The sequence below is a fragment of the Cervus canadensis genome, chromosome 10 (assembly GCF_019320065.1).
Source record: "Cervus canadensis isolate Bull #8, Minnesota chromosome 10, ASM1932006v1, whole genome shotgun sequence".
In the NCBI taxonomy this organism is placed as follows: Eukaryota; Metazoa; Chordata; class Mammalia; order Artiodactyla; family Cervidae; genus Cervus; species Cervus canadensis.
Window position 1 is genome coordinate 44,212,066 of NC_057395.1, and position 21,802 is coordinate 44,233,867.

The following is a 21,802-nucleotide window of genomic DNA, read 5'->3' on the forward strand; positions in this document are numbered from 1 at the left end:
CTTAGTCTCCTGCATTGGCAAGCAGGTTCTTTACCAATAGCACCACCTGGGAAGCCCAATTTAGCCATATGGATCCAAATATTTAAAAGAAAAAAAGGCAAAGGACACATCCTCTACCATTGCAATTTCTTTTCTGGGCATTTCCCCCACAGATATACCTACACATGTACACAGAGATAGTCCTTGGGATCCTGTAGTATTAATCATGACAGCAAACTCGTAGAACAAGAGACAGTGCCGGTTAAGTGTTGCCTGAAAAACCACATCTCCTGGCTTGGCCTGTGTTGGGTGTCTGAGACAGTGAATAATATTTTCTGACCTGAGATGGAACCACGAGACTGAAAGAGAAAGCAGCAACTTGATAGAGCAATGAGGAAGTTTAGACGAAGTTTATTGTGGGTGACATACACAGGCATTCGAAGCTGCACTCTTTGCTGCCAAAGGGGTACAGGGGAACTGAAAGGGACCAAAGCTAAAAATAGAATCTGACTGTGGGGAGAAGTAGTGTTACTGATGGCAACCAGAGGTTCTTTCTCCCCTGGGGAGGAGGGTCTCAGTGACCTTTAACCATCTACACAAAAGGCGCTCTTCCAGGGTTCACAGCAGTTGAAGGCCTGGCAAAACACTGATGGGAGCTTACCTGGCTGGCATTCGTTACTTGTGAGCCAGCTAAAGTTAAGTCACCCAGAACAGGGAAGCGGTAGCAGTGTGAGCCCAAGGTGGAGCTGATCAAACAGAGTCAGTGTTAAGCCACACAACCTGGTAAATGAGGCCAGTGTCCCACCAGGTGCTGGCAGTGAGGAAACCACCCCCTTGCCCACGCCTGGCCTCAGTACTTTTGTACCTACATCCAACTGTCAGCACCCACTCACTCTCAACTGCCCATGTCTCAACAACAAACTCAGGAAGACCCCGGGATTCAGGAACCACCAAATTCTCCCAGGACCAGGTCTGCAAGGGGCGCACCGACACCCCATTGGCCGGGTGCCGTCTGTCACGTGGGCGCATCCACAGTAAGAGATGCTGGAAGGCCGGCCGCACTGTGGCCAAGAGAGGAGGCTGTGGCCGAGGGGACACGTGGGCAGCCCTGCCAGCAGGACCCTGAGGAAACAGGGCTGCGTGAACGACTGCCCTGACCAGGAGCAGGGAACCGGGGCCGCTTCCAGGAAGAGACAAGAACATGGGGGCCACGGCACTGCCTGGCCTGTCGTGGTGGCATTTTCTACTGTGAATTACCTTAAGGGAAAAGAGGGACTTTAGATGTCGTGGGGGGGAACCCGAGAAAAATCAAAACTTCCAACGCTGGCCAAGGTTGTGAGACTGCAGGGCTGACACCCGCCAAGCAAGACGCAGGCCTGCTCCGCCATGCCGCGGAGGAGAGCTAGGAGATGGAGCCACACAACCGAGACCGCACCATCCAGGACTACACCAGCCGGGACCACGGCGCCTGCGCGCTGGGCCGCCCCCGCCCCCGCCCCCGCCCCCGCCCCCGCCTCCATGCTGCGCCTGCGTACTTTGCCGCCCCGCCCCCCGCCGCCACGCTGCGCCTGCGCACTGGGCTGACGCGGGGCACAAGGGGGCGGGGCCGAGGCTCCCGGGTCCACTGCCCGCGGACGCCGGGGGTGGAGGCCGTGCCGACACCGGTGTGGCAGGACCGCGGGGAAGCGGCCTCGGAGGCCTGCGAGCTCCCCGGGGACCAGCACTCCGCTCCGCGGGTGGGGCGCAGGGCGCTGAAGGGTAAGCGGCGGGTCCCGCCGGCCCCGGGGTGCGGATGCACGTTCCCCGCCCCCTCCCCCCCCTCTCCGGGCACTGTGCGCTTCGCCCCGGGGGACGGGGCAGATCTGGAGCCTCCGGGGTGCAAACCCGGAGCCCGGCTACTCCCGTCTCCGGGCGGTAGCGCCTGGAGGTGGCCTCAGGGTCACTGGCACCCAGGGCTCCGCTGATGTCTGGGGGCCGCAGTCTGTGTTCTGGCACGGGGCTGGACAAGACCGCCCGGGTGTCCACCCCGGGGAGCCCGGAGTCTGCCTCATTCATTAAGCCGGCATCTGCCGACCCGCTCCCAGCCCGGGCGCAGAAGACCCTACAGGGTCCTGATCAGCAGGGGAGGAAAGCCTATTGACACCTACCAGGGGGATTCGTGTTTGGTTATGCGCTGTAATTTTTGGATAGGTTTTCAGCATCTGGGCAGTCATTTGCGCGCACGGTCCTTTGGGGGACTTTACCCTTGAAGAAACTGGCCTACAGATCTAAATCGGATAGAGCTTGTATTTCGCGAGCCGACCTGCCGGTCCCCAGCTCCTAGAAAGCTTGCCCGGGGGGTGGGGCGGGACATCACTGCCGCTGCTCCACAACGAGACTCTCCTCTCTGACCTAGGACGGGGGGAGGCAGCCCCACCCCACTGCCGTAGCCAACTGGGAGACAGGTTAGCTCAGCCAAACCTCTGTTTGCCTTTGTGCAGCTACATCCTGCCGCACCACCGGCCGAGTCCTCATTCCCCACCACCTTGCCTTAACAGCGCTGTTCTAGACTCTCCTTTAAAGAGCAAAACTGAATGAAAATTATTTTCTTTGGCGATCCTCTGGAGAGGTGTCGGTAGTGTCACCGAAATGTGACCCACCCCTCCTGCGACTGTCTTAGCTCTGGACAAGCCCCTTACCCCAAGGAATGAAACTGGCTTTTAGGCTCCAGCCTCAGGGACATGGCTGTTCCTGGCTCGGTCCCCCTCAGAGTTATGCTCTGTTTGACCTCTGTTTATGCCACCCTGAACTTGCTGTGTAACTTGAATGATTGTGCTCAGTCATGTCTAACCCTTTGCGACCCCATGGCCTGCAGCCCACCAGGCTTCTCTGTCCATGGGATTTTTCCAGGCAAGAACACTGGAGTAGGTTGCCATTTCCTCCTCCAGAGGATTTTCCCCACCCAGAGATCATCGAACCCTCGTCTCCTGCATTGGCAGGTGGATTCTTTACCACTGAGCCACCTGGGATGCCCCCTGTAACTTTAATGATTATGTATGTAACTTCACATGTTTTTTGGTCATCTGAAGTAGTCTTGTATTCACAGGGACAGGGAAGTGATGAATGAAGCACGTTTGATTTGGATTCAGAAGCCTGAAGCTCCTCGGCCTTGCGGTGTGCCAGCCGTGTGATCCCAGGCAAGTCTGTTTACAGACATTCCTGGGCATTGGTCCTGTTGTATGGAAATCAGTCATCATGTGGTATATAGGTGCCCGCACTGTGGGCTCTGGTAACAGGATATATTCATAGCGTGTTTAAAGTGGTGTTTTTAAAATGGGTAGACAAATTTAATTAAGAGCAGCCTTTGCCTCAAAATGTAATATTCTACTTGTTAATCTGATTATGTGTATTATGGCTCTCAGGCTAACATAGGACATGATGAAATTTGCTCATAAACTATAAAACAGTGAGCTCAGTAAGTTAATTATCCCTACGACATGCTCTCTGCACACAGAGAAAAACAATAATTTCTGGACCTAGCCTGACCGTGTAGGGACAAGAAAGCTCCCCTGCCCAACCTGAAGGAGGAACTGATGATGGAAGCATCACATCTACTCAAGAAAGACCAGGAAGTTCTCCGCCTTCCCACTTTTCCTTTGATTAGAAAACTGTAGCCCAGTAAGTTCTCAGGGCATGGCATTTCTCGCCCACCCGCTTATAAGCTTCACAAGTTGCATTCTAATAAATCCCTTCTTATCTTAAAAAAAAACCAAAAAACTGATTATGTAAAAGTAAAACACTTTCAGAGTTGTAAGATGTTAGTTTTGCTTCTGTGTCCTTGCTAACTATCCTTGGAAATAGCTGCTTTAGAACTTTCACTGTAAGTACCTTTTTCAGAGATCACTTAGCCATGGGAAACTTTGGGTTACTGTAACCTAAAAACAGGAAGCCTCTGAAAAGGCCTGTTCCTGGGTGGAGCTGGCTGCTGGGGGATGGCTGCTCAAGTACCAACCCCAAACCTAGAATCTCTCACAAGGCTCAATTCTGTGTCCAAATGGAGTCCTGCCATCATTTCAAACTCCACATGTGGAAAACCTGGTCACTGCCATATCCTGCCGAAATATTCCCATCTCAGATGGCCATCACCGGGGTCCTGAAGCATCCTCCATGCCTCCCGGTGAATTGCTGCGTCATCAGCTAGCCTTCCTCACCTGCAGGTGTTGGCTGAGCAGCTGCTGGTTTCTGGCCTTGTGTCGTGGTCGGGAAATTAGGATGAGTGGGCTGGTCCCTGCTTCCAGAGAGGAACCTTCTCTCCAGAGGGCAGGAAGGCACAAAGGAACCGCAGCTTGCTTGAGAGTGGGCGGGGAGAGCACCAAGGAGCCTGGATCCCAGCTGCAGAAGCTCAGGGAGGGGTGTGCTATCTCCCCTCCATCCCCAGGCCTCCAGGCAGGCCCCCCCAGCAGGGGCACAGGGACCCCCAAGATTTGGGCCATGCTCCAGGGGCTGCGGGCATCCAGGTGTGGCTGAAGGACTAGATCCCCTACTGTTTTGTCTGTCCTCCCCCAGACAGCCTGGGGTTATCATGAATCCACCCAAGATTGCTCCCTGCTGTCCAGACCTGGCCTCCACTCCCCCTCCCCGGAAAGTGCAGTCATGCTGTTCTCCAGCCCTCCTCCCACACTGTCTTTTGTGTCCTGAGCACCAAGCCCCACCACTTACAGGTGAGACCAGCTCCCTGACCAGGGGCTCACCCATGGGCATGCACCCTGCTTCCCACCCAGCCAGCACTGCTGTCTTCCCTCCCCTGGGGTGTCCACTCCACCTCCCACAACTGACAGTGAAGGTGGACAGATGGCGGACGTCCCTGAGGACAGGGGGAGCCCAGACAACCAGGTGCCTCCCTTCTCATCCTCTGAGCCTCTGGTTCCCGCCTGGTGCCTCCATTGAGCAAAGGCCTCCATTTTGAGGTGCGCTGAACCAAAAATAGTGGGGCCGAATCAATTTGTCAGGGGCTTTGAAAGCTCATGGGTGTGATTTCCTTCTCGGCAGGAACATGCAAGTGAATGAAAGGGGGTATCTGCTATGAAACTCCCAGAACGAGCTGTTTCTCTGATCTTGTATGGCTCTGGAGTCCCCAAGGAGAAGGCAGTGGCAACCCACTCCAGGACTCTTGCCTGGAAAATCCCATAGACGGAGGAGCCTGGGTGGGCTGCAGTCCATGGGGTCGGTAAGAGTCGGACACGACTAAGTGACTTCACTTTCACTTTTCACTTTCATGCATTGGAAAAGGAAATGGCAACCCACTCCAGTGTTCTTGCCTGGAGAATCTCAGGGACGGGGGAGCCTGGTGGGTTGCCATCTATGGAGTCACACAGAGTTGGACACGACTGAAGCGACTTGGCAGCAGCAGCCGCAGCAGTCCCTAAGGGACCAGAGTTTAAACCTTTGGAAAGTAAATTACCAACGTGGGAGGAAAAGTGAGACTGGGGAGAATGAACTGGATATATGTCTGTTCCCTTGAAAAGTCCAGGGACACCGTGTGCACTTGGCTTTTAAAATAGCACCAAGTCTAGAGCCATCTGCCTGGACCAGCCCCTGGAGGGCACCATGGGCCTGGGGGCTGTGGCCCTGGTCGGCACCAGCAGGAACGATGGACGGTCTTGGACAGGTTGTCTAGTCTTTACAAATCTCAGTTCCTCTTCTGTTCCATGGGGATCCCACCTTCCAGAATCATTCTGAGAAGCAAATGAAGCTTCTGATTTCACAGGAAAAATGCAGATCGGTGGGGAGGGAATTAATATTTATTGATTATTATTTATTTGGCTGTACCAGGTCTTAGTTACGGCATGTGGATTCTAGTTCCCTGACCGAGGATCGAACCTGGGCTCCCCCACATTGGGAGCGCAGCGTCTTAGCCACTGGACCGCGAGGGAAGTCCCTGTGGAAAGAATTGTGGTTGAGCAGATTTTGTCCCTGAACACAGGAATTTCCCACTGGCCCTGGAACCTCACAGCCTAGCGTGTTTTTCCTGCCCCTCTCCCTCCCACCAGCTGCTCTAGCACCATCTTCCACACACGAGGAAATGAGAAAAATACCAAACAATGGGAACCTGAGGATGACGAAGGTGGCGTACCCGCTGGGGCTGTTCGTGTGCCTGTTCATCTACGTCGCCTACATCAAGTGGCACTGGGCCTCCGCCACCCAGGCCTTCCTCGGCATCCCCGAGGCGGCCACGGGGGGCCGGAGGGGCCAGCAGGCCCACAGTCCCCCGGGGCCAGGCACCCACGGACCTGAGGTCTCCTACGGCATCATGTTTGACGCGGGCAGCACCGGCACCCGTGTGCACGTCTTCCAGTTCAGCCGGCAGCCTGGAGGTACTGGGCAGAAAGCCCCAACCGCATCCCCTGCCCTCCATTTCACAGCAGTGCACAGGCCCTCGGGGTGGACCGGACCTCCTGCCCGGGACTCCCCGGGGAGCTTGTCGACAGGGCTGGTTCTCGGGAGTCCCCGATGTCCTCACTCACACTGGTGTCTGGTGACCAGCTAAGGGCAGCTGAGATCTCAGAGGGTGTGGGGGTGTCCTGTCCCCTCCCAGCGTCCCCAGCGGGTTGGTGGCTGGGACCATGACTTAGGCCAGAAGTCACATGGGCTGAGTTCAAGGCAGCTGGTAGCCCCAGGTTTAGGCCCGTGGGAGCCGAGAGTTCAAGAAAGTCAGGTACATGAGCAAAGACACGGAGCTGCCCACTGGGGCTAGACAGCAAGGGGGTGCCGATGGCCATGGCCTCAGTGAAAGGGGAACTGTGGCCATCACCCAGGGGCCTGCTTCCCAGGTGGGGGCTGGGGAGGGATGAGGGTAGAGCTGGGCATCTTTACCTGCTTTATTCTCCCATGGGGAAACCCACAGTGTTGCCCAGTCCCCCCCACCTTGGGGAGTCCGTTCTCACATCTGGGGTCCCTCTTCTCTGCTTCTGTGCTGACCCTTCTATGCGTTTAGCTGACCTGGAGGTGCTGGGCGCCTTCAGGAGGCCCCTGCAAGGCTCTTGTGGCACATTTTTCCACTTTTCATCTGCTTTATTTTTAAACTTGTTAACAATAGTTAAATGTTTGTATGCTGGACTTTGCCTACCTCCAGAATTGATTTGAAGCTAAGTTTAAGGCAACACGTGTCAGCGTATAACCCTTTAGTAGCCATGTTCCAGTGTGGTTTCTTTGGAGAGATGCCGTTACAAAAAGTTTGTCCCTGACCTTTCCTTGTGTCTGTATTTTGACAACACTGCTCTGCTTCGGCATGCCTGGGAACACTCTCCCCTGGTGTAAGCACGTGAGAATTTAAGACACTGAATTTTTTAAAAAGAATGAAATATTCTTTAGAACCTGTAATGTGTTCATGCTAGAATCAAGAAAATTATTTTACTTTTCTAGTTTGAAATCATTTGCCCTGCTCCTCTGCTTGTTGAATCAGCAAGAATTAACTGTGTTAAACTTTAACCACTTTAAATGGATAGGTTTTTTGTATGTAAATTATACCTCAGAAAAGTTGATTTGGGGGATTCCCTGGTGGTCCAGTGGTTAAGCATGCATTGGACTCTATGCTTCCAATGCAGGGGACAGGGGTTCAATCCCTGGTTGGGGAACTAAGATCCCACATGCCTTGTAGTGTGGCCTAAGTAAATAAATAAGGTTCATTTTTTTTTAAGAGGAAAAGTTCTAGCTGAAACACTAAGTATAATATTCCTCATTTAGCCAGACTAAAGAGGCAGAGTTTAGACAAGAAACAGCGAAGGTCTGTTTTCAGATGTCTGCCTTAAAAGTGTGGCTCATCATAGTTGTAGAGATTCCTGGATTTGTGTTTATATTCACACTTGTACCTTGTATAAAATATGATTTTCCTTTAGAAACTCCCACCTTGACCCATGAAACCTTCAAGGCACTGAAGCCAGGTCTTTCTGCTTATGCTGATGACGTTGAAAAGGTAATAGTTTTCTCTCTTGTCTCTTTGTTCATCAAGTTTGTCTTTTGTAGCCTTATTACAGTGACTCCCTTCCTCTCAGATGCAGAGTGGTCCACCCAGGGCAGCATCTCTGCTGTGCTCACCTGGGATGCTCCATAGTGTAGGGGGTCTATGGAGGACACTGGTATACAGTGACACACAGCATACATATACACACACACATACAACCACACTACCCCACATGTGTATATGCACAGACACATACACACATACACAACCACACACTACCCCACACGTGTATACACACACCACATACATATACCACACCATATATACAGCCACACACACCATATATATATACACATACACGCAACCACACACCGCCCCACACGTGTATATACACAGACACACACACATGGGCCCTGGTCCAGTGTGTGGCGCTCAGCATACCAGCAGGTGCAGGTGAATCTTTGGTGTCGCTCTTCGTGGATTTTAGGGCCATAAGGGACCCTGGAATTCTCTCATGGTGTGCCGAGGCCTTGCAGCTCACCTGGCACTGCCCGAGGTGGCCGGGCCGGAGTGTAGAACCCCGGTCCACCCCATGCCCCCGCCAGCTCCACTTGAGTCACTGTTTCTGTCAATTTGTAAAATCAGGAAAAAATACATTTACAGATATTTAAAGCCTAAAGGGTGGGGAGCAACCATGACCACGCTGCGGGTAGACCAACCCTGCTTTACCCACCACGTCCACAGAGCACGCCGGGGATCCAGGAGCTACTGGACGTGGCCAAACAGGACATCCCTTTTGACTTCTGGAAGGCCACCCCCTTGGTCCTCAAGGCCACAGCTGGTCTGCGCCTGTTGCCAGGAGAAAAGGCTCAGAAGTTGCTGCGGAAGGTGAGCACCTCCATTTCCCCCAAGGGTTGGCTGATGATAACTGAGACCGTGGAGCATCCATCCACGTCCAAGCAGGGCCCTGGAGAAGGTCTCACAGGAAGGAAACATGTCAACATATTCACAGTGTCACCTTAGGTGGAGGGCTTGTGGATGAATGATGCTTTCTTCCTCAAGATGTTTAAAGCCATTCATGTTTTCTGGAATGAACCTGTTTTATAAAAAGAACAAGTTTGTGTGAAAAATAATATGTTTGAAGGGCTTCCTTCCATCCAAGGACTTGCTGTGTGTCTGAGGCAGTGGGACCTGAATTCTTGAAATTTCGGCTCAAGCTGGTCACCCTCGCAGGAAGCGCAGGCCCCTCTCTTGGTCTGACGCTCAGATGGGACAGCTCAGGAAGCTGTTGGCATGTACCCAGGCGCTACACCTCCCGAAGGTGGCCCTGGAGCCTGTCTTTGACAGGGGCTTGTAGAAGTCTTAACCATCAGGAATCAGGGAAAGTGTTCTCAGCAAAATGGTCCTGCTCCAAGCTGTTTCTGCACCTGTCAGCTACTAAATGACGTTGTTGCAAGCCTGTCAAGGTCCCTTTATAGAAACTACCTTCATGCGCTCAAGTCAGATTGTGGGACACAAGTGCAGACATACTGATGTTTCTGTTTATCTGTTACGGCTAAAACATGGAGAAGGAGCTACAGCCTAATGCAGCTGCTCCCAGCGTCCACCTCCCCTGTGCCAGGCCATCCCCTGGGCACATGCCTGCCAGTCTGCGTGGGGGCCCAGGGCTGGGATCTGCCCCATGGGGCTTCCTGCCACCCCTCCTGTCCTGTCCTAACGCGGGGCAGTGACTGGGGTCTGGGAGTTTAGACTCTCAAGGTTAAAGACGCGTCTTTCTTTACACTTAGGTCAAAGAAGTGTTTGAGGCGTCGCCATTCCTGGTGGGGGACGACTGTGTTTCCATCATGAACGGGACAGACGAAGGTAGTTACTGAAAGTGCCACGAGTCCATCCCTCAAGGCGGGCTGCATGCAGCCCTGCCGTCAGCATCTCGCTGAAGCCTTCCCTGGCCGGAGGCATAGACACCGGAGTGACAGCCCTGCCCCACCCCCCTGTCCACAGTCTGACCGTCTCAGAGCCTCCTTTTTGGGGCCAGTGTTAGGTTCTCCTCGTGACTGGCTGCCAGCCTGGCACAGATCAGAGTCCTGAAAACAAATCCTCTCTTCTTAGAACATTTAGAGAGAATCCCCAGTTGCTGTGTGAGTACATTGCTGTTGCCTTATTTCCAAGAGCATCGCTTAATAAGGTTCCTTACCAGCCCCGACTCTAAATGTGACCTTAAGAGTTTGTGTGGGTGGAAGGAAAGAGAACATTTGGTTCTCGTCCCTTCTCTTCTGAAAAGAGGCAGTTAATAAAGAGTGGGAGCGCGGGATAGGACATTTGGCCAAGCATTCCAGCTTTTAGTGTGGTGTCTTTTAGAGCAGTCTGCTAGAAGCCGCTGTTGGCTCTGAGTGACGCCTGTTCCCATAGCCAATCCAGAGGCTGAGAGTAGTGGGGAAATGGTCTCCTCGTGCCCCTGAGCCCCCGGTGCTGTAATTATAGCCTCTCAGGTGATTCAGGTGCCCTTTGTGACCCTATCCTGCAGGTGTTTCTGCGTGGATCACCGTGAACTTCTTAACAGGTGGGTTCCCTTCATCACAGAGCGCACTGTTCACAGACCCTGGTCTTGAGAGCAGGAGCCTCATTTCTGCTCTTTAAAATAACCCCCCAGGGTTTTGCAGTGTTACTGACCCCAGCGTGGGGCGGGCCCCGAGTTTGTGGATGCAGGTACGGGGGGTGGTTGTGGCCTGCGGCAGCACCATCCTCATTCCTGAGAGAAGCCCTGAGTCACCCCAGGCAATGTCGAACGTGAGGCAAGTGCCGATTAGCTTATAATTGAAGTCCCGCTGGAGGAAGACCAGGGACCAGGAACATAGGTCCTTGGAAACAGGAGTCATTTTTCTCAGATGACTCTCTGGATGTGGGTTTCTGTCCCTTTGTGGTAATTATGGACACGCCCTGCGTGTCTGACACCGGACGAGAGGGAGGGAAGTTGCCTGCAGGCTCTGTCACCCGGGAGTGGAGAGCCGTGCCAGGGGCAGGCCCAGAGCCCAGGTGAAAGCTCAGATGAAGGCCCCAACAGGCAGCTGCTCTTCCTGCCCTCCCCCAAACATGGAGATTTTTAAGTGGCTGCAGCCTCTTCTGTCTTGTTGTTCTTTCCACGGAAGGGCCTAGCTTCTGACCTCCCCCTTTTTTCTTTTTTTGCTGTTCTGTTTATTAACTGTCATTGCCGTGTGGATTTTACTTCCGGTGCTGCAGGCAGCCTGAAGACCTCCGGGAGGGGCAGCGTGGGCATGCTGGACCTGGGCGGGGGGTCCACCCAGATCACCTTCCTCCCGAGACTCGAGGTAACCAGCCCCCACCCCCAAAGCTGCCTGCCTTGTTGGGGAGCCATAGCCCCCTGGAGACCTGTGAGCTCAGCTTCCCTCCTGAGGGTCATCACACACAGTGAATCCTGCTTAGTTTGATTTTAACTCTGCCTAGAAAAAAACATAGGAATTTGCTCTTTGCTGGGGTGATAAACTATCAGCAGATACTACCTGGAGCCCTTTGGGCAGAGAGCGTGGGGTGGGTTCCTCCCTGCCCCCCAAGGGCTTCCAGGGAGGGGCCATCAGTCTGACTCATATGGGACAGGGTCATAATCCTTTTCAGGATGGACACATTTCCAGTTAAGATTGCATGGTGTTTTTAAAAAGTACTTTCCTGATCCACCACTTTTTATTTTTATTTTATTTTTTTAGTTTTAATGGAAGAGCCTTAAATACACTCAAAACTGTTCTGGTTGGGCCATATTTCTCAGAATGGATAAATATCACTCAAAAAGAGGGGAGACATGGGACTTCCCAAGCAGTCCAGTGTTAAGACTCCACGCTTCCACTGCCGGGGACGAGGGTTCCACCCCTGGTCAGGGAGCTGAGATCAAACCCCCAAAAAAGGAAAAATCCAAGTGCTTCATTGCTTGGTCTAAGCGGTTTCATGGCTTGTGATTTGATGAAAAGCTAATTGAATACATCTGTGCATATCCCTGTTCTCTCAAATGAATTGAGGGAGGTGGGGGATGGTTTTCTAGAAAGGCCAGCAGGAAAGGAGCGCTAATCCTGTGTTCTTCCCAGGGCACCCTTCAGGCCTCGCCGCCCAGCTTCCTCACGTCCCTCCAGGTGTTTAACAGGACCTACAGACTCTACTCCTACAGGTGCGTCCTCAGGACTGAGGGTGGACAAGGGCTCAGCTTTCCACCGCAGGCCTCCCCTGGGGAGTGACCAGAGCACCGTCCACAGATTCAGTCCCCGGACCCTGCCGTGGACCGCTCTGCGGCCTCCCCCTCCTCCTGCCCTCCCCCTCCCCCTGAGCCCACGCCCTCCCCCTTCCTCTTCCCTTTTCCTCCTTTTAAAATTCACCTGCAGTACTTCTTCTTTTGTATGTGTTCTCTTCTGCCTCGGAAGAGGCTTTTGGGGAAGTGGGGAAGAGCCCATGGATTGTGCAGGGGTTTTCTGGGTCACCTTCTTGCCACTGGCACCTTAAGTAGCTTCTTTCCACGAGGCCTGTCCGCACCATGAAGGTGGAGGCCTGCCTGTCACTCTCTGCGGTGTCCACAGCTCCTGATTGAGCTCCACCAAGGAAGGGTCTTGGCTTGTTGAGCCGAGGAGCTCCTGGGAAAAGCAGGAGGCCGCTGCCCTGCCCAGCCCCGGCCCCCCTGGCGCCTTGGGTCCAGTGGACAGTCCCAGGCGCATGCAGAGCGGCACCTGGACCTCCGGGCGGCCTCTCCTCACCAGGGCACTCTCTCCACAGCTACCTGGGGCTTGGCTTGATGTCGGCGAGACTGGCAGTCCTGGGAGGCGAGGAGGGGAAGCCTGGTGAGTGGGGTGCAGTGTCCAGAGCCCTTCTGGCCAACAGGATTTGGGAGCCTCGGAGAGTGTGCCCGTAGACCTTGCTGGGGGCCCCTGAGGACCTCCCCAGTTACTTTTTAAAGAAAGATGGCTAGTGAAGTGGTTTCTGAATCACTAAGGGAGAATGTCTTAGGAACCTAAGAAACAACACCATCAGCATCGGCTTGTTTATCAGGATTTACCATGGGGCAGCTCCTGAGGTCATGCCCTGTGTTCTCCTGCACTGGAGGGAACTTGGAAGTGGCCTGACCTTCCTCCAGGTGTGGCATCTGGGGACAAAGCCTGTGTCTGCTCCCAGGCCCTCTGTATGCTGTCCCATTCTGACGCACTTGGCTCAGACAAGCCAGACGTTGCCGGCAGGGGCTTGAGCTCCTGGGATATTTAGGGAACCGTGTACCCAAGGCAGGCCAGGGCTCTGCTCTGAGGCCACCTCAGCCTGTCCCCCCAGAGGCCTTGGTCAGACATGCACAAGCCCATGCGTGTTCCTCTGGAGTCCTCTTTCACACACGTCCCGCTTCAGCACTTTTATTTCAGATCCTGCCATTTAAACTTCTAACAGTGTCCCCTTTGTTGCAAATCAAAACCGTGTCCGTGTCTCACAAACACCTGCAGCCTCGTTCTGGTCTAGAAAACATCCGTTAGTCAGCGGAGGATGGCAGGCACCCACTCACCCGTCTGCCCCAGCCTTGGGGTCCTGTCCCTCCTGCACCCCTCCTGCGCCCCATCAGAGCAGCGGGGGAGCCATGTTTCTCCCCGAAGTGTGATGGCACCTCCTGCCTTATGAGCTGTCGTCACTCAGCAGACCACACACCAGACTGAGCGGTTGCAGACAACAGTCCTTGTTATCTCCTGCCTTCACAGGCAGTGGCATCCCTGCTGAGGTTCCTGGGGTCCCGTGGGGGCTGTTCCGCTGGTGCGGGAGGGCCCTGACCAGAATCAGCAAGGATGGGGACGCGCTCAGTGGGAGGCCAGCAGGACCCCGAGGGCTGGGGTCCTGGAGGCCAGCCACCGCCCTTCCTCTGCCAGTTGTGGGCCCAGCTGCACAGGCTCCTGGTGAGCAGGTACCCGCTTCGGGTACCATCCCCTGCTCCATCACCTCAACCTCGAAGCCCCTCCTTGGCAGTGAGCTGGGAATGGCTCTGCTGGGGTTTCTGCTCCATCACCTCAACCTCGAAGCCCCTCCTTGGCAGTGAGCTGGGAATGGCTCTGCTGGGGTTTCTGCCCCCCTGCTGCTGACCTGGGGTACTCCCAGAGGTCCAGCATCATGGCAGGAAGGAAGCATGTTCCCTTGACCCTCTGAGGCTCTTGGTGCCGTGGGCTGCCCTCCATGGGACTCATCACTCTTCACCTCTTCTCTTCTTTCAGCTGAGGACGGACAGGAGCTGGTCAGCCCTTGTCTGTCTGCCGGTTTCAGAGGAGAGTGGGAGCATGCTGAGGTGACGTACAGGATTGCCGGACAGGAGACAGGTATGGCATGGAGGAGGGCGGCTCAGGAGGGTCAACAGCAGCCCCTTATCCCCCAGCACCTGAGAGAAGCAGGGGGCCTGTCCAGCCTCCTTCACAGACTGGCCTGTACTTGCCCGTGAGATAAACTCAGCTCTGGAGCTCCTGCCTCCCACTGGCTCCCTGCACGGGCCTCCCTGTCTGCCACCAGATGCTCCTCCAGAGGCCAGGTTTCCTAGCAGGCCTCCAGTGAGGAAGGGCCTGGACGACCCCCAGGCTCAAGCTGACAGCCAAGCCCAGCTGTGGACCGTGCCACCCTGGCCCGTGATCCAGCAAGGACAGGAGAGGCCAAGGAGCCCTTGGCCTGTCTCACCCACAGCGCCCCATTGCTCTGTGCTCTGAGTTTTCTTCTGAAACGGTTACTGAGGTACCGTGTCCAACCTGGACATGCCACTGATGGGACTGTTTCCATAGACATCACTTCTGACCTCAAATGTGGGGTTTTCCCCTGCCCATCCAGCTCTCTGCCACCAGTGGGTATCTTGTGATTCAGCTCAGTTCTGACACTTACAGAGTCAGGGCAGAGACCCCTCAGGTTGAGCCCCCCTACTCAGACACCCTTTGCAAGTGCTGGGCCCCCATTCCTCTGACCGACCTGTTATAAATCAGGGGTTCCCATGACCCCGTCCTCAAATCCAGTAATTTGCTGGGAGGGATCACAGATCTCTGGGAAACACGTTCCTGTCGCTGGTTCCTTCTAAAGGACACAGCTGGGAAACAAATGGGAAAGAGGCACAAGGCACGCGTGTGGGGAGGGTGCCTGGAGCCCCCTGCCTAAGGGTACTCCCCCCCACACACACATCTCCAACCCAGAAGTTCTCTGAGCCCCTTCGTGAAGGCGTTTTACGAGGCTTCTTGCAGAGGGACTGATCAATTCAGTGGCCGGTGGTGACTGACTCAGTCTCCTGCCCTCTGCCCATGCCCTCCAGGGGGTGCTGAATGTCCGACTCCTCTAACCATCAGCCCCCATCCTGAAGCCCTCGACGGTCCCGCTGGGAGTGACCTCATTAGCACAAAATTAGGGCTTACTGAGAATAACAGGACACCCCTCTCACCCTCACCACTCAGGGCCTTACAAGTCTTTACAAGCTCTGTGTCAGGGACCAAGGACGGAGAGCAAATTCCTATTCTTTATTATCCGGCAATAAACAGGAGGGGACTGGGAAGGGGGGTCGTGGTTTAAGGACAACCAGGGAAGGCCTCATGGCATGAATAGACAAGACGTGATGTGCTGGGCAATGAGCTCCAAGCTGAGGGGGGCAGCTTACCAAAGGCCCTGAGCTGGCTGCTGCATTTAAGGAGCAAGGAGGAGGCAGTGTGAGGGTCAGAGCAGGGAGAAGGCAGGGAAATGAGATCCAGAGGGCGAGGGGGAGGCTTCAGGGACCACGGGGCAGCTGGACGGAGGTGCCATCAGACGTGGAGCAGGGCTGGGGCAAGATCAGAAATGGGTCTGGGCATGGGCTGTGGGCCATCCACGTCCACTAACTCAGTCTGTGTTTGTCACACTTCTGAGCAAGTGTCATGACCAGTCTCGTGAGCTTGGCAAGCTGCCTCTGAGGCCCAGCCCCCCTCCTCTGTGACAGGAGGGGGTGCAGGCCCCACCCAGGTGGCTGGTGAAGTGGATGTGACGCTGCACACTTGAGCTGAGCGCAGGGCAGGCAGGGCGAGCGTGGGGTGGACCCACTGGGCTGCATGAGGGCAGCACCAGGAGCCCAGCCTGAGGCTGCTGGCCTTCAGGGTCGGGGCCACCTTCCGGCCACCTTTGTGCTCGCAGTTTCTCCCCTTGACCTGGCCCCAGCGTGTGGCCCCTGAAAGGTTGCTGGTGAGCACCCCCAGGTTGTGGCCACCTTGGGCCTCGTGGTCAGGTGCCCAGAGCCCCGTGACTGCTGAGTCTGCTTTCCCTTCACCCCAGCGGGGAGCCTCTACCAGCTGTGTGCCCGCCGAGTGTCCGAGATCCTTCGAAACAAAGTGCGCAAGACGGAGGAAGTGAAGGACGTGGAGTTCTATGCCTTTTCCTACTATTACGACCTTGCCGCAAATGTGGGCCTCATAGGTAAGGGTGGAGCCGGGTTTGCTATATAGGGGCCTGGGGTGTGGGACCTCAGGCAGAGGGCCTGTCAGTCACATCAGGGTGGTGGGAGGGCAGGGACCTGTCATGAGTAGAGAGTACTAGGCCTCTCTTTTATAAATAATTCAGTTCTCTGAGCCGCTTAGTGCAAGAAGGCTTCCTGGCTGTTGGTTCATTCTCTCACTTGTTGTGATTCTCAAACCCTCAGCTGCTGGCACCCAGGCTGGCACCCACTCCTCAGACCACCCTCAGGAGCTTATGTGTGTCACCCTGACCCCTTCCCGACCCACGCGTGCCATCAGGGCAGAAGACGGCATTGGGAGTCTGGGACTGGTGCACGTCAGACCCACTAAAAAGTCTCGAGAGGGTCATGAGGTCGCTTCACTGGGTCAGGACTGGAAATGTCTTTTGATGAGATAGATTAAGGGTGTCAGAACGTTGTCCATGGCGAAAATGAAACATTAGTGTACATAGAAAATCACGCTAGAGACAGAGGCCATCAGGTTGGCTATGCTGTCAGGTCTCATGTGGACGACGGCCAGCAGGACGAGGCTGGGATAGGGGAAGGTGGGCCCTGGGCCCAGGTCCCTCTCTCTGGGGCATCTGAGCAGCTGCCCTGCCTGCAGGCTCCCCTCAGCTGGAGCCAGGGCACGTCGTCCTCATTCTCCGATGCCCAGACACGCAGCCGTCCACCTCTGGACCCCTCTCCCAGGGTGCATGGGCCTCGGTGCCACCTGCTCCGCAGCCCTGGTGCCAACGGGGCGCTTGGTCTCATCCACAGATGCGGAGAAGGGAGGCAGCCTTGTCGTCAAGGACTTCGAGGTCGCGGCCAAGTATGGTGAGTGGCCTGGAGGCAGGACACCGTCCCGGGCTCGAGGCAGGCCCTGGCCCCGGAATTGCTCTTCAGCTCCTGCCTGTTGCCCAGACAAGCCTTCAGGGGTGTGAGTGTGTGAGGGGCCCCCGAGCTGGCTGGACCCCAGCCCGCTGTGCCCTGTGTGGCCTGGGTGGTGGGGGCAGGGGTTTTAGTCCTGGGGTGTGAGGCATGGACTCCCCTGATTTCACTTTTTCTGATTCTGTTTGGCTAGGGTAACCTCAAGCCCCCAAAGTGTCCCAGCAGATTCACAGTTGCCAGGGACCCCTGCACAGCAGAGCCCAAAGAGGGGGAACCGAGATCCGTCCCCCTGGGGTGTGGCCGGGGGCGGGTTGCCCACCCCTCCCTCCTCACTCCCCACCAGCACATGTGCAGGCCGCTTGCAGCGGTTCCGCCCTGAGTCCCTTTCCCAGTTGCAGGTCCAAGGAGTTAAACTCTGTATTTCTCCATCAAAAGACCTCCTTCCCCTCCCCCTGCCCCCAGAAAGGCTGCTTTTCCATCGTCCTCCTCACTTCTGGGTTTGTCTCCTGGACACCAGCGGGAGAAGGCTCTGAGCAGAGGCTGTGGGTGGTTTGTCCTCGTGAAGAGGGGTGGATTGCTCTCTCTCACCAGCTTCAAGGGTGTTTCCAGCCCTCAGGAGGTTGGGGTCCACACCCAGGAGAGGTGGCTGGGGTCACCAGGTGGAGACAGGGCCGGGGTGGGTGGTGGACCCCAGGCTGACCTCGAGTCCCTGCTGGTGCTGGGCTCTGACCAGCAGGGAGGCCCTGGGTGGCGCAGGGCCTGGGGGGTGGTGCCCCGCGTGGGTGGAGCTGGCGGCCTGAGCCCAGCCCCCACCCAGGAGCCGTGTCCCCCGCAGTGTGCCGGACGGCGGAGACCCGGCCGCCACCCAGCCCCTTCCTGTGCCTGGACCTCACCTACGTCAGCTTGCTGCTCCAGGAGCTCGGCTTCCCGGGGGACAAAGTGCTGAAGGTAGGGACCGTGGGGTGCCCCTTCCCTGCCCCTCAGGAGCACGTGCCTGCCTTTCCCACACCTGTGCTCCTCTCCCCGCTGGTCTCTTCAAGCTGACCCGGAAGATCGACAATGTGGAGACCAGCTGGGCTCTGGGCGCCACTTTTCATTACATCGACTCCCTGAGGAGACACAAGAGCCCCGCCGCGTAGCTGCCAAGTTGCCGGCCGTCCTTGCAGAAGCGCAGGCTCTGCGAAAGAAGGCCCCTTTGGGAACCCTGACTTGCAGGATGGGGGCCATGGTGCCGGCCGGGACCCTCCTCCCCACGGCCACACACGCCAGCCCCTGGGTGCGCTGGAACGCAGCCCAGGCTTTGGCTCCAGGTGGACGGTGTCCAGATGGGGCAGGGGGCACAGACTGAGGCCAGGGCGGCCCCGCTGCCATCCACACTGTCCCATCTCAGGCCTGGGACGGCCGTGACACGCGTCCTATGACAGGAGTCTTGTTCTGTGCTGCTCTCCAGCGGGCGTCCCCCTGGACCGGTGGGCTTGGCATCCCCGGGGGTGTGGACTGTGATGTCATCCAGAAGCCGCGTCCTCAGGGGGCTCAGGCTCAGCTGCTGGGTTGGCACTGAGTGTGGGAGGAGGGCTGGAGGGGATGTCTCTCCGTGGCCCACCTGCCTGGGCTCCCCGAGGAGTCTGAATGTGAATGTGCGCTGCTGTGAAGAGTGTGTATGTCTGTGTGTGACGTCTGTGTGGTGCCAAACACTCACGCAGAAGCTGTGTCCTGAGCTGTGTATGGGTGTGTGTGTGTGTGTGTCTGAGTGTGCACTGCTGTGAAGAGTGTGTGTGTCTGTGTGTGGCGTCTGTGTGGTGCCAAGCACTCGTGCAGAAGCTGTGTCCTGAGCCGTGTATGTGTCTGAATGTGAGTGTGCGCTGCTGTGAAGAGTATGTGTGTGTGTCTGTGTGTGACGTCTGTGGTGCCAAGCACTCGTTCAGAAGCTGTGTTCTGAGCCGCGCGCGTGTGTGTGTGAGAGGGTGACGTCTGTGTGGTGCTGAGTGCTCGCACAGAAGCTGTGTCCTGAGCCCACTGGATGTATCGCTGCCTGAGCCGTTGGCCGCCAAGCAGTGTCCACCCGGCCACAGCCGCGGATCCACCCTCTGGCGGCCCGGCCCCCACGGACTCGCGGGGTGCTGGCCGAGCCGGACACAGGGCTCTGTGGGCCCCAGGCCCACAGTTGCTCCTGTGGTGAATGTACAGTTCTCGAAATAAGCTGAACCTCATGTGTTCCACTTGAAATAAAGGGTTTTCCAGGGTTTCTGCTCCTCTGATTCCTCTCGGTGAGCATCAGCACTGTCCCTCCACCCCAGCGCCCACGTTGGGCACCTTACGTTCCCATTCACCGAAGTTGAAACAAAAACCTGCCCCCGTGGGTGATGTGTGATGGCAGGATTAAAGTCCTGTCAGTGCCTCTTGGGGAGACAGCAGCAGCAGGACACACAGAGGCTCCACAGGGAACTCCTGGTGTCCCCTGTCCGGGGTGGGCCTGTGGAGGTCTAGGCTTTTCTGGGGTCCAGCAGAGCAGAGCCCCCCTCTGGACTGTGACATCTGCAGGCTCATCACCTCCAGGGCCGAGTGGTCTGGAGCGGGCACTGACCTCCAGCTGCAGTGTGTCTTGTGAGGATCTGGTTTTAATCAAGGACCAGCAGAAGGGGGTCACAGCCAGGACAAAGACCAGACAGACCCTTCCTACGGCTGAAGGTGTAGGCTTCAGACCCCTACGGCTGAAGGGGTCCAGAGTGGCATGACTGCTGCATAAGCCCACATGTCAGGCCTGCAGGGACGGAGCCCTGACCTCTGAGTGTGCAGGACCAGGAGAGAGAGACAGGTGTGAAACCCAAGAACACCTGAGCCTGCCGGACAGACACGGGGAGTCTGCACCGTCCCCCGGGGGGCCTGACTAGGTGGGGGTTACCACATCCCCACCTCCAGAGGGCTGGGGGCAGGCCATCAGGACACAGATGCTGAAAACCAGAGCCAACAGCCCTCTGCCCAGCGGGTTCCCCAAAGTGTCAGCCTTGAGCTGGGAGACGTATAGGTCTGCGTTTGACACGGCAGGAAAAGACAGTGGGGAGATGCTTTCCCCAGACAGAAAGCCACCTCAGCACTGAAGCCTGAGGATCCACTTGACAAGGAAATGAAAACTGGCTCCCCGCATCCTGCACCCCTACCTTGGCGGGCCTCCCAGCCCCTTCCTTCCACGATAGCTAGAAGCTTAGCTACTGTGCAGACTCCAGAGGCCAGGAATCAAAAATGCGTGAAGGCCAAAGTGAAAATTGATTTGGTCCATTTATAGGTCGGTGATCTCACGTCTGAAAAAGTAAACAACTGGACGTCGCCCAAGAGAGTCCCAAATAAGTCATGGAACATTTTTAAGCGAGCAGACTATGCAAGTCATTCACTGTCTTTGTGATAATAAAGCAGGCTCTTGTTTTTTCAAAAATAGCCAGACAATGCACATCCCAGCACGTTGTGGGTGATGCACACGGGCAAGAGGTTCCCACCCACGTGCCCTGCCCCATGGGTCCTGCGCCCACCTTCCCACGCTCACTCAGAGTAGCCACCCCGTATGTATGACAAGACCCCGTGCTATCCAGCTTGCACTCCTGCACACGTGCGTGCACCAGCCTGACACTGCAGACCCAACGGCAGCAACATGCGAATGTGCTTTGTTTCAGGGTGCTTCTCAGAAGCGTATTTTAATAAGGAGTTTAAAATCTAAGTTAAATTGCTGCTTAAATTGAAGTGGTGGAGAGGTGTGGATTGACAGAAATTAGAAAAAAATGGAATTAAGCTGAATCTTTCTCCCTAACATGAAATGTACCCTCTGAATACTCAGAATCACTCAACTTACTTCCCCTTCATCTTCATGGGGTCAAACATCGAGAAAATAGGAAATATGCCTCGAGCTCTGTGGTCTTAGGGGGCTCACTGAGGGGTTGACCTCTGGGGTCGGGTTCTGAGAGGCTGTTGTGTGGAGTTGGGAATCTATCTTCCCCACCCTCGTGAAGAGGTGGGACGAGTCTTGAGAGAGATTAACGTTGTGGTTGAAGGGGCAGCCTTGTCAATCCAGAGACCCGCCCGAGTGACAAGCACCCGTGAAGATCAGGGCCCTGTTGGGAGCCAAGTCCTTTAAGAAGCTACACTTTCTCCAGAAGTCAGTTCTGAGAACCCCTAGAAGAGCTCTGGGAAGGACTTCACTCAAAATGCTCTCAAGGGCTTGCCTACCACTCTTTCCCCACCTCATGTAGGAACGAGTTCCTCAGCCAAGACAGTCTTAAACTGTTCTTTTCTTAATTGAGGTTTAGTTGACTTATAACTGGGTTAGCTTCTCTCTACGACAAAGTATATGTCATGGGATGATCACAGTAAGTCTAGTTAACATACATAACATACATAAGTCTAGTTAACATAATAGTCACCATACACAGTTACAGAATACCTTTTCTTGTGATACCTACCCTCTTAGCAGCTTTCAAACAAGCAATGCAGTATTGTTAACTATGGTCACCATTCTGTATACTACATCCCCAGGACTTTTATAACTGGAAATCTACCTTCTGATCTAT

General features: G+C 55.6%; 1 protein-coding gene across 3 annotated transcripts; it reads left to right on the top strand.

The window, feature by feature from the left end:
* The first annotated feature begins 1,562 nt into the window (after positions 1 to 1,562).
* On the top strand, positions 1,563 to 19,489 carry ENTPD6 (ectonucleoside triphosphate diphosphohydrolase 6). 3 transcript variants are annotated; one of them, XM_043479640.1, is made up of 15 exons: positions 1,563 to 1,737; positions 3,065 to 3,155; positions 6,009 to 6,332; positions 7,854 to 7,930; positions 8,663 to 8,806; positions 9,706 to 9,781; positions 10,443 to 10,478; positions 11,156 to 11,244; positions 12,010 to 12,089; positions 12,686 to 12,750; positions 14,149 to 14,250; positions 16,199 to 16,339; positions 17,136 to 17,192; positions 18,082 to 18,194; positions 18,287 to 19,489. In XM_043479640.1, the coding sequence occupies exons 3-15, from the start codon at positions 6,041 to 6,043 to the stop codon at positions 18,383 to 18,385; spliced, it is 1,371 nt and encodes a 456-aa protein (XP_043335575.1). In that variant the 5' UTR covers positions 1,563 to 1,737; positions 3,065 to 3,155; positions 6,009 to 6,040; the 3' UTR covers positions 18,386 to 19,489. The 3 variants fall into 3 exon arrangements, with proteins under 3 accessions (XP_043335575.1, XP_043335574.1, XP_043335576.1); XM_043479639.1 differs by lacking the exons at positions 1,563 to 1,737; positions 3,065 to 3,155 and adding exons at positions 3,476 to 3,636; positions 4,525 to 4,679; XM_043479641.1 differs by lacking the exons at positions 1,563 to 1,737; positions 3,065 to 3,155 and adding an exon at positions 3,476 to 3,636.
* Positions 19,490 to 21,802: the final 2,313 nt, after the last annotated feature.